The sequence below is a fragment of the Arvicanthis niloticus genome, chromosome 16 (assembly GCF_011762505.2).
Source record: "Arvicanthis niloticus isolate mArvNil1 chromosome 16, mArvNil1.pat.X, whole genome shotgun sequence".
NCBI lineage: Eukaryota > Metazoa > Chordata > Mammalia > Rodentia > Muridae > Arvicanthis > Arvicanthis niloticus.
In genome coordinates this window covers 68,833,191-68,847,847 of record NC_047673.1, presented here as the reverse complement: position 1 = coordinate 68,847,847, position 14,657 = coordinate 68,833,191, and the positions used below count along the sequence as shown (strand labels likewise).

Here is a 14,657-nt window from a genome sequence, read left to right as displayed (position 1 = left end):
TTGGAGAATAAATAAAGCAAAATGGTGAAGGGGGTAATTTTCTCCCCTCTTTAGTGCCTATAACTGTTCTGGGCACATCATGGACCTTTAATAAATGAATAAGTAAGTCCCTGTCGCAAGTGCCTCCAGGCCCCAAACCTTCCCTTGCCTGGTCCCCCCCCCCCTCCCCCAGGAGTCCTGCAGAATTGAGTGTTTTCAGTTAGAGCCTCCTTTCTTGTAACCTCCACTCCACACAGTTGAGGGATGCCCTCTGGTCTGATGAACAGTCTTTTCTCCCAAGTTCTCGCAATGAAGTATCAGGGCAGTGTCCAACCACAGAAGGACTGGCCCACTGAGGTGTCTCCCTTTTGCCACCATAGTTTGAAAGATTCTTCTCTGCAAATTCACAGAACCCCGTCCTGTAGAGCCACACTCGTACCAGACTCATGCACACTTAACAGCCTGTGATGAGAACTGTATGCTTCTGGGCATCACAACTCAACGTATTAGATGTGCCCAGTATGAACCCTTCTGTCAGAACTTCTCCGGGGCCGGTTTTCACCTTCCGTTCTGTGTTCCAAGAGCAACTTAAGCAAGCATCAGGATTAATCTTACATTTGAAAATTGCGTTAAGCAGTTGGTTAGTGCTTGGTCTTGACTTCTTCGTGGAACATTTTTCTGCAGTTCTCTCCATTAGCTCGATGGAAAAACACAGATGGCTTGAGCCACACTCCGCTGTGTCCAATTCAGCCTCATTTGGGTGATGTAAACCACCCAACACACTTCATTTAGGGACTCAGAACCAGAACTAAGATCAATTACAATGAAGAGCACAGATCCTACTGGGACCAGATTTCTATACCCGTTATATGAAAAGAAAATATGAAATTAGATTATCATGAAAGAGGATATATATTTATTTCTTTTGGAAAACCAAGGCTACACAAAAGACTTTAAGTGGCCTCTGTGGGAGAAAGTTTATTGTGATAGGCTTTTGGATGTGGACATATCTCAATGAAACTTGTAACACAAGACTCCATGGCACAGCTATAGAAACCTGTGAGGATATATTACAATAAATTATTTAAGAGTATCATAGCAACTGTGGGCCTGGAGATATGGGAGGAAGATTACATGACAAAAATGGCATCCCAGAGCTTCCGGCTTTACATGGTTTTTGATGGACCTTTCTAGTGAGTATTTCCCATCAGATGGATTTAATGAGATGAGATGCCGAGAAAGAACGATGCAGGGGCTCAGGGATATTGCTCCTGTTTTTCTTTCTGTCATCAAGGACAGTGGTTAGATATGTGGAGGAGTTCTATGGTGAGGAATGCCCTTAGGGAATGAGAAGCTGGGTAGCTTTCACAAAGCCAGTGCAGCGTCCAGTGGGACTTCATGTGCTCGTATTTGTCACTGTGACCTTGGGAAGGATGCAGAGTCTTATGGCTGCTGCCTCCTCATTTACAATGTTGGCCTTGATGTTGACTTTGGCCTTGGCCAAGCATTGTTGCTTATGTGTCTTCCATGCATCTCATGCTTAGCTATAGTCAGACCTTAAAGTGTGACAGACACATTGCTGTTGGGGAGTCAGTGGTGTGTACACCTGTCTAAGCATATTGCCATATACGTGAGATAATAAAAAAAGATAATAATCTTAAGATTTTTTTATATTCCATTTGGCTTGTGTTATAAAGGTAATTTCAAAGATATTTCACAAAATTCCTAATATGTAAGAATTTTTTCTTTAATAAATGATATACAAATAGTTTTAATTAAAAAACTGCACATGGCTAACAGATTTTTGTTGTATTGGGTCTTAGCATCTTGCATTCAATGAATTTGACATTCTTACAATTTTTTCCTTAAGAAACTAGCTAGGCTAAGGCATGGGACAGATACTATAACCCCACAATTCAGGAAGTGGAGGTGGGAAGATCACAAGTTTGAGGCCCGTCTGGGATCTATATTGAAACCTTAGCTTAACACATAAATGGAAAAAGAAAACAGCTAGGTTATATTTTATAATTTTCATGTTCTTTTCATAGACTGTGAGATAACTGAGTGGTTTTAGTGGCTTTTACAAGCACATCCCCATGAATGCACTAGAAGCTTTGGTGAATTATGTGGGCCAGAGATATGGCCCAGTGAATAAAGGTGCTTGCAGCCAAGCCTGACCACCTGAGTTCAATTCCTGAGATCCATATGATGGAGGGAAAGAACCAAATCCTGACAACAGACATAAGCATGCATGAAATACTCATATATACACATATACATATATTATATATGTAAAAGGTCTTTAAAAATAGAATTATTATATATCTTACATGTATTTTAATGTCTTCAAATGCTTTGGAAAAATTTCAACTGGATAAAAGACATCATGAAAACATCCTGAGACAAATTTATAAAACTCTCATTTTTTAATGTCACTGGCTTCCAGCATTCTTGCTTTCTGTGTTGAAACTTTTAAATGTTGAATTGGCAAGCAATAATTGCATATGCTTATGGAGTACAATGTGATCCTTTTGATACAAGTATTCATTTTGGAATGATTAAATCAAGCTAAGTAGACATGCTCACTGACACTTCATGAGCCTTCCTAGTAAAGGGGCAATGCTTGTTTTAGTTATTACTTCTTGAACGTCAGCATTGAAAAGGCTGCCTTAAATATCTTTCTCTTGGAAACATTCTAGAAACACGTTAACCCCTGGGGTTTGTGCTTGTTTGAGAAATGTTACCTTACTTCTCCACCAGACCATGCCTCAGTAAATGGACCTTTCTAGGTAACCCAGTTAAACATTGTTGTCATTCCCATTGGAGACTGCATACCCTGGGGCTAACAAAATATTATTCCTTTAAAAAAATCTAGATCTGTATTTAATAAAATATCATACACATCTGGAGAATAATATGCACTGACTACATGTGCTTTTAACAGAAATAGTGGTTATAGGCGTGGGCTGGGGGTGGGGCAGTTAGTTTGTCTGAAAAAAAGTCTGCAATTTGCTTTTATAATCTGCCAGTCCTTCCTAGCTCCATTCTCTACTCAGAGAACTTAGCAAACCTAACCCTGGTAAACTCTTTTGCAAGTTCACCTTTAGTGCCACTAATTAGCAGTCTGTGTGTTGGAATCCTGTGCATCAAACCTTGTACTCAGGCATTCAACAGAGCCTCTGTAAAGCAATGAGATGGCCTTCAAGGAACTACTCCATCTTTATGTTGTGTGACTGAGCTTCCGCCTACTAAATGTTTGAAGAGTGGAACTGTTACTGCTTGACATAGGCTGTAATTAGGGGTGCACACTGGGAAGTGACTGGTCCTTGGGTCCTGGTGTAGGGTTACTCTGCCCTGGTCCAATGGAGCATGGTCTTGCAGATGCCCAGCTTTGCTCTTCCAAGGTAACGGCACAGTGGTGGCTCTGCCTCCTGTCGCAAATCCTTGACATCATTTGCTGTCACAGTCGAAAATATATAGTTTGAGGAACTATGTGTTTTGTTGAGGAACTTTTAGTTTTGAGGAACATATAATACCTGAAATAAATAAATGTCTTTGTGGTGTCCAGGTTGTGTCCTGGCATCGACTGATGTCTGTGTCTGTCCTACAGGGAGAATTTTTCACCTCAGAGCATGAACGTGAGATTATAAACCTAGAGTGTGGACAAGATGACACAAAAACTTGGTCATAGTTTATTATTTTCAAATGTCACTTTGATGGTTCTTATAAGACATGGGGGTTTTAAAGATACGGTTCAGTGACCGACTTGTGCCTGCTCAGTAGACTTTTGGAATCTAACAAAGGATGCCATGATATAGATTCTGTTATATTAAAGGGAAAAAAAGATATAAAACTTAAGCATAACTTTACATTTAATAATAGTAAATTATATAATATGTATAAATTATACATACATATTGTAGTTTCATGTTGCTGAAAGTATTTTTAAAGTAATACCCACACTTGATTTTTAACAGGAACTCTCTAGCCCAGTGTCTCTCATTTTTCCTGAAGTAATCCTCTTGATACACATCTCTAGATGTGCCTCTTGCGTGAAATACCCACTGATTAATATTTTCCCCATGTAAGATTGCTTAAGAAAACTGTCTGCATAGCTAATGCTTTTAAAATCTGTAAAATTCATTCGTTGCACATTAGTTTCATTCTTTCCCCCCTTAATAGAAAGAAGAGTTACTTTCTAGACTCGGTATTTTTAATAGAAGTGGGAATAGACACATAACTTCATGTTTTCATTCACAAGAAGACTAGCACAGAGCTCTCAAAATGACACTGCGGAGGAACTTGGCTGGAATTAGTTTTACACCCACTTCTATTGTAGTACGCTGCAGCCTGGAGGGTGGCAGGTCGATAACAGCGAAAAATAGGAACCAGAGGCCGGAAGGAACAAGGTGAAAGAGACTTTCAAGAGAAGCTTGCAGTGAGGAAAGAAGCCTGCCCATCCTCACATTCAACAGATGCTTACTTTGTGCCTGTCTCCCGAGTAGTATTGGGGATGGAAGTCAGGAACTCACACACAATAGGTGAGCACTCTGCCACCGGGCCATACCCTGGCCAGCACTCTACCCCTGGCTCTGGGCTTTCCCCTTGCTGTTAAGCAGAGCATCAGATAAGTCCTTATTCTCATCTAATGAATAAGGTTGTATCCCCATCCCTGGGGCTAGAAGCAAAGAGAGGGGAACAAAAGGTGACTTAGACTAGAGATAAAGCAGAGCTATCAGCAGGGACACAGAGTGAGAGGATGAAAGATTAACTTCTACCTTATCCTCCACCAGCTGCCTTCCCTCTAACTCTCGATCCAAAGCATGTCTATGTTTTGTTTCTGGCCTTTTCCCTGACCCTGTTCTAGATAGTGACCCCTGGGAATGCTGAGGACCACATCCATGATGCAGTCCGTTTGTCTGAATATGTGTAGTGTGGCCTCCGCACACCAGGCATTGTGCTAGGCATGGGGATACAAGAAATGGAGCACTGCCACTCCCCACCGCCCCCTCCTGCCTGCTTCTGCATAAGGAAATGGGTGTCATGAAGTCGCTGTGTTGGAAACAATGTCAGAATTTATTAGATAACAAATTCACAAGCCATAGCAATATCATCAACATCAGTTGTCCAATTAATTTGTTTTTCTTGATACCCTCAATTGCTAATATTAACGTTCAGATCACACATTACATAACACATAGTAAATACATATATGATATCTGTGTATATAAACAAATATGTATGTAGGTTATACAATGATGTAAGAGGTCTGAGGAGGCAGAGCTGATAATCGGATAGAATTGTAAAGTGGACTTAGTCGGGGCAAGGTAACCAAGGTCCAGGAGAATCTGAGGATGCTGGCTGCTGGATGGAGAGTAAGGTTGCAATGTCAGAGTTGAGCTTCAGGGAGCTGGTAAAGTGAACGGTGGATGATTTTAGTCCAAGAAGATGGATGGACAGCCATTCCAGATGGTGACCAGGTAGATGGTAATTTGAGTAGACCATGACAGTAGTAAGAAATAAGGCTTCTAGGACAGTCAGTTCTTTGCCTGTCAATCCCTTGAAGCATACACGGATGGTCAGGTTATAGATACACTGGATAGTTAGATTATAGATTGTTGGAACTGTCACTATCCCAGTGCCAGGTGTCCAACTCTGGATGTGGTACAAGTGAGGGAGTTGTACCCATTCTTTGGTCTGGTGTGCCTGCTAAGTTCTTGGGCCTGGTTGTTATGGAATGCTTTGTTTGTTTGCTTGCTTATTTGTTAGTTTTGAACAGGGTTTCACTGTATAGTAGCTGTGGCTGTCCTGGAACTTGCTTTATAGACCAGGCTGACCTCCATCTCACAGAGATCCACCTGCCTCTGCCTCCCAAGTGCTTGGATTAAAGGTGTATGGGTTTAATATCGCTAATGACTCCTATGTTCCCAAATTACCTCAATAAATGTATAGGGTAATACTCCTTGTATTCTCAGGAATAAGTCATTTATGAGCACATGCCATGTTGGTAATGAAATTCATGTATCCACCCAGATCCAGGGTTTTTCTCCATCACCAAGATGGAGTCAAAGGCTGCTTGTAAAATGGAATCTCTCAGGGCAAAAACACCATCTGGGAAAAAACCACTGTCTTAAACAACTTAAGCCCCTTAGGGCAAGGTAGGAAAGGGTACCAGTGGGCAGTGAAGGGCAGGGTACCAATGGGCAGTGTAGGAAAGGGTACCAGTGGGCAGTACAGAGCAGGGTACCAGTTGGGCAGTGCAGGGCAGGGTACCAGTGGGCATTGTAGGGCAGGGTACCAGTGGGCATTGTAGGGCAGGATACCAGTGGTCATTGTAGGGCAGGGTACCAGTGGGCAGTGCAGGGCAGGGTACCAGTGGGCAGTGTAGGAAAGGGTACCAGTGGGCAGTGTAGGAAAGGGTACCAGTAGGCAGTACAGGGCAGGGTACCAGGGGGCATTGTAGGGCAGGGTACCAGTGGGCAGTGCAGGGAAGGGTACCAGTGGGCAGTGCAGGGAAGGGTACCAGTGGGCAGTGTAGGAAAGGGTACCAGTGGGCAGTGTAGGGCAGGGTACCAGTGGGCAGTGTAGGGCAGGGTACCAGTGGGCAGTGCAGGGCAGGGTACCAGTGGGCATTGTAGGGCAGGGTACCAGTGGGCAGTGCAGGGCAGGGTACCAGTGGGCAGTGTAGGAAAGGGTACCAGTGGGCAGTGTAGGAAAGGGTACCAGTAGGCAGTACAGGGCAGGGTACCAGGGGGCATTGTAGGGCAGGGTACCAGTGGGCAGTGCAGGGCAGGGTACCAGTGGGCAGTGCAGGGAAGGGTACCAGTGGGCAGTGTAGGAAAGGGTACCAGTGGGCAGTGTAGGGCAGGGTACCAGTGGGCAGTGTAGGGCAGGGTACCAGTGGGCAGTGCAGGGCAGGGTACCAGTGGGCAGTGCAGGGAAGGGTACCAGTGGGCAGTGTAGGAAAGGGTACCAGTGGGCAGTGTAGGGCAGGGTACCAGTGGGCAGTGTAGGAAAGGATACCAGTGGGCAGTGCAGGGCAGGGGGCAGTATAAGTCAGGGTACCAGTGGGCAGTGGTCCAGTGAGCTAAATACTGCTAATTGCATGAGAATTGTCACCTGAGTCCAGAGGTAAGGAAATGTATCCCAGAGAAAGACACCAAGCTGGTGTTTCTTTGTTAGATCTTCATCCTTACAGAATCCATCAGAACAAAAATACTTTAGAAAAAAAAAAAAAAAAACCTTTAGTTTGCTTCAAAATTCAGAAAATAATGATTTCATTTGAATGTTAGCAGACTTGATTTGCTGGGTCTGACTTGGTTGTTGGATTGCTTTCCTCGCTGTCCTGAATATACTGTAAAATACATTTAAAAATGTAAAATCTGTAATCATACCCCTCAAATTCGCAGCTATTTGAGAATGTTTAAAATCTCAAGGACCAACCACAGAATCTTTAGCCTTGTATTTTTATCATCCATGTTACATATGGGCCTACACTCTTGCAACTTAATACAAACCAGATGCCTGTAAAGCAATTTAACCAGAATTTGTTTAAAATGTGTCTGTGCACCAGTTTACTTTCAGATTTGAAGCTGTGGTTTTATCAGACTTTGAAAGAGGGGGAAAAGGCCAGATAATGCCACATTGCTTAGCTTCCATGTAAGAGCTGTTGGGAGCAACAAAGGTGCCTGGGGAAACTGAGTAACTTTTCCTACTCTCTCTTCCCTTCTGTAAATCTGACAGAGAAATTTGCCATCTCAGCCTTTTCTGTGGAAACTCTTAACAAGTCGGCATTCATTTGTAGGCATGGTCTGTCTCAAACATGGTAGTGTCTCCTTTCCTCTCCATGGGCTTTCTATATTTCTTCCTAAATTTATATCTCTGGCCCTACCTGCTCCTCAAATTCCATTTGTTCATTCCTAGTCTAGGCTTGGAAGTGACTTGGGCCATTTGAAATTCACCCTAACAAAACAAAGCAACACACCCCTCACCAAAACACGCATACCTACTTGATGCCAAACTTGTCCCTTTTGCCTTCTTCCTCCTCTCAATAAATGGCAGCAGTGGTCAGCCACTTGAAAGCCAAACCCCAAGTTTATCCATGACTCTGTTTCCCATCTGCAGCTTTCCATTGAAGGCTATGGCAGAGTTGCCAGCCCTTCCCACTCCTGTTACCAGTGTCCAAGCCAATGCCTGCATTAGAAAGTGACCTCTGACCTGTGTGCTTACCATTGAACCATTCTGTTCAAAGCAGTCAGAGAGATCCCTTGAGAACAGAAATCAGACCCATTTACTCCTTGGCTTGGAGTCTCACTTAAAATAAAATTTCCAACCCAGATGTAAACAACTTTTTGATCCAGCTACTACCTCTGCTGTCTCCCTTCTAAACTGCTTTCTTGGGCTACACCACCATCCTCTCTGTGTATGCCCCGTCTTAGTCTTACTCAGGCTTCTGCGCTTTTCGTTTCTTTCTGGTGACTTACACCTTTGTGTGTGGGAAATAATCACCAGAGAAAGAAAACCACATCAGGATTAACTAACATATAAAGGAAGCCAGTTGGCAAAGACTGGAAGCCCTTTCTCATCTGGGCTTCAAGTAAGGAACTGAGCATGCTCGAGAAAGGCCCATTGTACAAACGACTGTTAGTAAGTGTCCTGTAAAGGGTCATTTGCCCAGGGCCTTGGATGTCCTCTCAGCTCACCAGCTCACTCCTCTACCCAGGAGTGTATTTCCTTTCTTAATAAACTGTTTCTACTTCTTTCTAACCATGTGTCCCCAAGCAGTCCTTTGGTCCAGAATGCAAGAGCCTGGAGTCCGTGCCCTCCTATCCGGCAGCATTTTCTCAGTGAAGCCAGGCTCCTTGGTCTCTTCCACTCCCAGTTTATACACTGCCTGGTTCTAGTGATTTGTCTCTTTTCTCATGTCCATGTCACAAAACCAGCTTTCACCTCAAAGGGAATATGAGATGGTTTGTTCTGGAGCCAAATATGAGCAGCCATGGCATGGAAACCAGATTTAAGTTACCCCAAGTTCCAATGTTGAAGCAGTTTCGTGCGGTTTTTATAGTAACAGAACAGAGTAATAAATCAGCGAATTTTAAACATGCTTTGGTGGAAACATGGCAGAAAGATTACAGCAGGGTGGAGCGGCCTCAGCTAGAGGCCTCACATGCTGTCTGATATAATTCTTAGCCCTTGGACTGGTAGAGAATATGGTTTTGCTACATTAATCCATTCTAGGGGTTACATTGGTTTACCGGGGTGTTAGGTCTGACACCATGGTAGGCCAGGAGTGCCTCAGACATAGCCCAAAAGAAATGGTAACTAGGACCTGCAGCATTCCAACTTCCCCAGGTTCCAAGTGATCAGCCAATCACCCTGCATTTGCAGATACAGCTTCTTCCCAGGAATTCCTCCCGTTCTTCACTTTAACTTCTCTCCTTCAAGCTTCCTCACAAGGGACAAGCTCTCTGTTTCGGGATTTCTTCTTTTAAAAAATGTCTGTCATCGTGTAGAGCTTAAGTTCAACAAGATCAGGGACCTTGGTGTTTTTTTTCCCTCTCTTCCTGATGTCTGTCTGGGCATTGTCTCGTGCTAGAGTCTAGGCTGATTCAAGCCCAGCGCTCTACGTATTCTTTGTGGCCTCTGACACATCACCTCCTGCCCAAACATGGTTCTAAAACTCCTTGTATGTAGTGATTATGTTTTTTCTTTCTTTCATTCCTTATCTGCCCAAAGGGCACAGGAACATGCCACAGGTCAGTGAAGGGCTCTGTGTGTCAGTAGGAGTTGTGACTCTACCAAGCAGCTTCCTGTCCTCCCTTTTGGCTACGGGCAGCGTGTATCACAAACTCCCTCAGGGTGCACTTCACTCTACAGGAATGAAAACAAACACACTGCTGTATTCCTTAGATAAAGGGGCCTTTGGACCAGGCAGGCAGGCAGGAAAACATCAGTGTCACAGGATCCCCGATTTTACTGGGTAGCTCATTTGTATTTTGAATTTTGAACATTTCATGGGGTTGTAGAATGTGGGTTGTGCGGAGGTTAGACTACAGTCAGCACTTTCAGTGCTCCTCGAAGCCCTGTGTTTTCCCAGGATTCAGGAGTGTATCTTGGAGAAGTTATTTTAAAGTCACACATCATCCATGTTTGGGGAGACCCTTCAAAGTAGCCCCTAAAAACCTCGGGCCTTTGTGCTCCTGCCTGTGAGATTTCTCAAGTGGACACCTAAAGGCCCCTTTTTATTTCCACAGGTGATCTGCAACTCGTTCACCATCTGCAATGCAGAGATGCAGGAGGTCGGCGTTGGCCTGTACCCCAGGTATGACAGACATCCCAGACCAACTAACACCCACCCAGCTCTCCAGCATCTCGGGGGTCACTAAAAAGGCTTTTGTAGCTCTAGCTCCATAGCCAAATTCGAAACGTACTACTAAATTACAGAAGGCTATGAAAATGCTGTCTTGTAAAACACATTATACAGTATGCTATTAAGACAAGGCGGGCCTCATACCCAACCACTTGTTCTCAGGCTGACTTTGAGGTAGGTTCAGGCTTATGGATGCTGGAATTCAGTTATCTTTATAAAGTCTCCCCTGAGCTTTGGCCTCCATCTCCTGAGCAGAAGTCCCTCCAGACTGGTGGTGTGGTACCAGTAGGCCAAGTTTGACTTTGGTAGTAGCGTGCTTTCCAGTCACCTCTAGAAGATGCTCAAGAGCCTTCAGGAGTAGCCTGCTGTATTGTTCCTCAGCCACCTCTACGGCAACCTCTATCCCCTAGCTGAATTCCATCCCGTCTTTATGCTCCTAGGATTCAAACAGTGTTTCTTTGCAGTAATTGCACCTGAGACAGCCTCTTCTTTGTCCCCATACATGTCCTTGCTTGCAGGTCATGTCTAGTCATAGCACAGGTTTCAGAAAGAGCAGCTCAGAGGGCTTCAGAGCATGGGCTCTGAGCTCAGGCCACCTGACTCTGGATCAGTCATCAGTTAAGTTGTGCATCCTTGGATAAGCCAGTTCCATTCTTTAGGATTGATCTCTTCACCTGTAAATAATCCCCACAAGCTTGTTGTGGTGGCTGAATCTGGTCACCTGGCTCCAGTCCTGAGCAAGTATTTCCCACACAGTATATGCTCATTCTAACTGTTGTCAGATCATGGTGACACTTTAAAGTTATTGCATTTCCCCCTCAAAACTTCCAAGAAAAGAAAGTGACCAGGCTCCTTCCCAGAGTGCATCAGGAAACACCAAGAGCATATACTTCTGATTTTTTCTTCAGTGTGAGCATCACAGCCCTTCCCTACTAGAGTTCAGCAGCGAGACCCTCTGCCAGTCAGTGGCACCTCAGGTGACTGCTGTGACTGCGGCTGTACCCTTTATCTCAGATGATCTGTTTACGAGTTACTCTGTCAGTACCCCCTTTATTTGGGTAACCTTATAGGGTGGTATCTAATATGACCCATCCCCCAAAAGAACTAAAAGGACTTATTATCAAACTTCCCTAATTAGCCTGTTTTATGAGAAGCAGAATAGGGACATGCCTATAAATGCTCCAAGAACCCAAACTTCATTTCTTTTCCATCAAACCCATCTCAGATCTCTGCCCCCTCCCCAGGTGTCTTTTGACTGTTGTGTCTGTTTGATGTCTGTTGAACTCTGAGCATTGATGGTTCTCCCTCTTTGTTTCTTTCCTTTAGTATGTCTTTGCTGAATCACAGCTGTGACCCCAACTGCTCGATTGTGTTCAATGGGCCCCACCTCTTACTTCGTGCAGTTCGAGAAATTGAGGCAGGAGAGGAGGTAAGGAAGCCCATGCCTCCCACTTCCTGCCCTCCCTGCTTGCAGCACCTTTCCCAGCGTGGCCCCCTCCTAAGACCAGCTACAACTGTTGCCTGGCTAGCCTAATACCAAGAAGACACTCAAAACAGCCACACTCCAAATTGTAGATGAATCTATGCATACATATTTTTTGGTCTTGGTCATTGGGTGTCTTCATGATAATAGTCCTGCAACATGTATTTGGAAGATGTTCTTTTGTGACTGAGACTATCGTATACGCATGCATGGGGGTCATTGAATCTCCTCATTGGCGGCAGCAGTCCAGTTGCTTGTCACATCCCAGCACATGGCCATTCTTCATGGGCACAGTGGCAACCCAGGCTGTCAGTACCATTACCCAGAAAGCCATGAAACACATTTTGAAGACATTTTAAAGTCTGTATTAGAAAGCAGACATGGTTTACTCTTCCAGGCCTTTGCCACTGGGCTTTTGTAAACCCACCAGCATTTCTGGGTGATAGTTTTAGTATAGATACAAGGGTCGGATAGGATTTGCAAGTATGGCTTTGTGTAGATGGCCAAGCCAGCTTCTTGGATGAAGGACCTTACTGAGGCTTGAGATCTCACAAGTAACTACACATAGGCTGGTCCAGGGCTGCGGGGCCAGAGTCATCGTGGACTCTGTGTGATTCCTACCGTGCTGGGCTTTGCTCATTGTCGTGTTTTCCAGAAGCCTGTTTCCTCCTGCCTTCCAATTTGCTAAAGTGGATATTTCCTGCAAGGAAACTGGAGGACCATAAACTTTTATGTCATTGATGCAACATTTCTCTAATAAAACCTAAACTTAAAGACCATATTTTATAGAGACAGGGATTTGGCCCTGAAGAAGACTTGCTTCACACTTATTTTCAACCAAGTACACTGCCTCTTACACAGAATCTTTTGTTGAATTTCCAGTTGTCAGGACCAGTCAGTATGCATTGGGATATCTGCTGATGCTATAGAGAACTTAAAGTTCTTTCTCTGGGGTCATGTGACTTCAAGGTGGACTAGAAAGTCTATTTTCAGCACTGTTAGTATGCTTGTGACTTTTGAACCACTGTGACTTGACATCAACAATTTAGAAAGAGGAATGATTTATTGAACTCCATGTTTTGGAGGGTTCAGTCCATGGCAAGTTAGCTCCTAAGAGCCTGTAGCAACAGCATACTGCTGCTGTAGGATCACATAACAAAGGCTGTTTATCTCACAGCTATGAAGACAGTGGAGATAGTTCATTCACATCATGGTAGACAGCGTGGAGCTGTAATGAGGGGACCAGAGGTGTGTTGTTTCCCAGTGACCTACATCCTCAACCAGGTCTCAACAGTCTATTCAGATTGTGAATACATTAATTGATTACACTTACTTATGTCAGTGCTCTCCTGATCCGCTTGTCCCTGGAACGCCCTCATAGATGTGTATCTGAGGTGTGCTTTCATAATTTCCTAGTCATTCCTTAATACAGCCAAGATGACAATTTAAAGGCAAAAGTGACTGTTGATGGTGTTTAACCAAACAAGGGCTAGGGTATCTCTCAGTGGTAAAGCTCCGAGCATATACAGTTCTCAGGTTCAATTCCCAGCACTGGAAAAATGTCAACAAACAAGAAAATCTATGAGAAGGGGTTGGGATTTTCTAAGTTCTTGTAACTAACAGTTTGGTTCAGCATCCTCTGGGGCCTCATCACTTGGGAGGACAGTGATTTGCATGAATCCCTAATGTCAATGTTTGTTTCAAGTGTTTGGGAACTAGGGCCGTCTGGTTCTTCATTCAGTGATCTGTTTGCTAGAGCAGGTAACAAGTTCACAGAGGGCTTTCTGGGTGGTAGGAGCTGGGTGGCCATTCCAGAAACTGAGGAATCAGAATGGACTTCTGGTGTGGAAGAAGGAGACAGAGAACAGAAGGTAGTAATAGGATATAAAGTGTATGTAGCATAGATGGGCCAGGGCTTCACAGATAGTCAGAACAGACTACCCAGGGCATATACATGTGCCAGCCAGGGTTGGGGGGGGGATAGTTAAGGGGACATGTAGAGAAGTGGCCTTTAGATCTGAAAGGATCTATAGAGATAAAGTTAGGTGAGGTGGGGACCAGTGTTCCAGCAGGAGACAGAAGCTGGGGCAGAGTGGAGAGTTCAGTGAACAAGCAATGCTTCATATTGATGTACTGAAGAATCCATTCAGCCAGGAATGGAGACTACATGGGGACCAGACCAATGTCTGGGGCTTGTTTTACAGAATGCTGTTCACCCAAAGATCTTAAATGTCTGCTGTGTGGGAGGCCATTAGTAAATATTGCAGAGGGACAAGGGCCAGGCAGTGGCCTCCTTGAAGTCTAAATAAAGGAAGGGAGATATGGCAAGATCTTATGTGTATAGACAAAATTAAGAGAAGGAGGGTCAGGCTGTCCCTCCAGGCAAGAGTGAAAATGACAGTCTGAAGTCAGGAAGAGGCCAGGTGGTGGCTCAGAATAGAGAATGTGAAGAATACAATATTTAGAAACCAAAATTAATAGAATTTGTGTGACAATGAAAAGGGACAGAAGTGACACTTGGGTTTGACTTTAAAAGGAACTGATTTTTTTTTAAACTTCAGAGCTAGTATTGGGAAGATGTGTAACGGTGACAATATACCATAAAAATGAAAACAAAATTTTGTTTTATTCTGCATCCCATTATTGATGGGAATGATGGTTTCAGGGAAAATGGTTTTGTCTGCTTTGCAATTTGAACAGAGGCACCATAATCAAGTCCCCGAAACCCCTGTGATATTGCTCTAAAGCTGGAAATGATTTATGCATTTTTCCACAAGAGTTACAGAGCAGTGGTCAGAGCATTAATATTTTAATGTGATTTTG

The 14,657-nt window shown here is 44.0% G+C and overlaps 1 protein-coding gene across 3 annotated transcripts in view; it reads left to right on the top strand.

The window, feature by feature from the left end:
- Positions 1 to 14,657, top strand: part of Smyd3 (SET and MYND domain containing 3) — a 533,841-nt gene that overhangs the window by 395,452 nt on the left and 123,732 nt on the right. For all 3 annotated transcript variants that reach the window (XM_034520300.2, XM_076914589.1, XM_076914590.1), the window contains 2 exons: positions 10,236 to 10,303; positions 11,678 to 11,780. In XM_034520300.2, the coding sequence (XP_034376191.1) occupies positions 10,236 to 10,303; positions 11,678 to 11,780 (171 nt within the window). The remainder of the gene's footprint in view (positions 1 to 10,235; positions 10,304 to 11,677; positions 11,781 to 14,657) is intronic.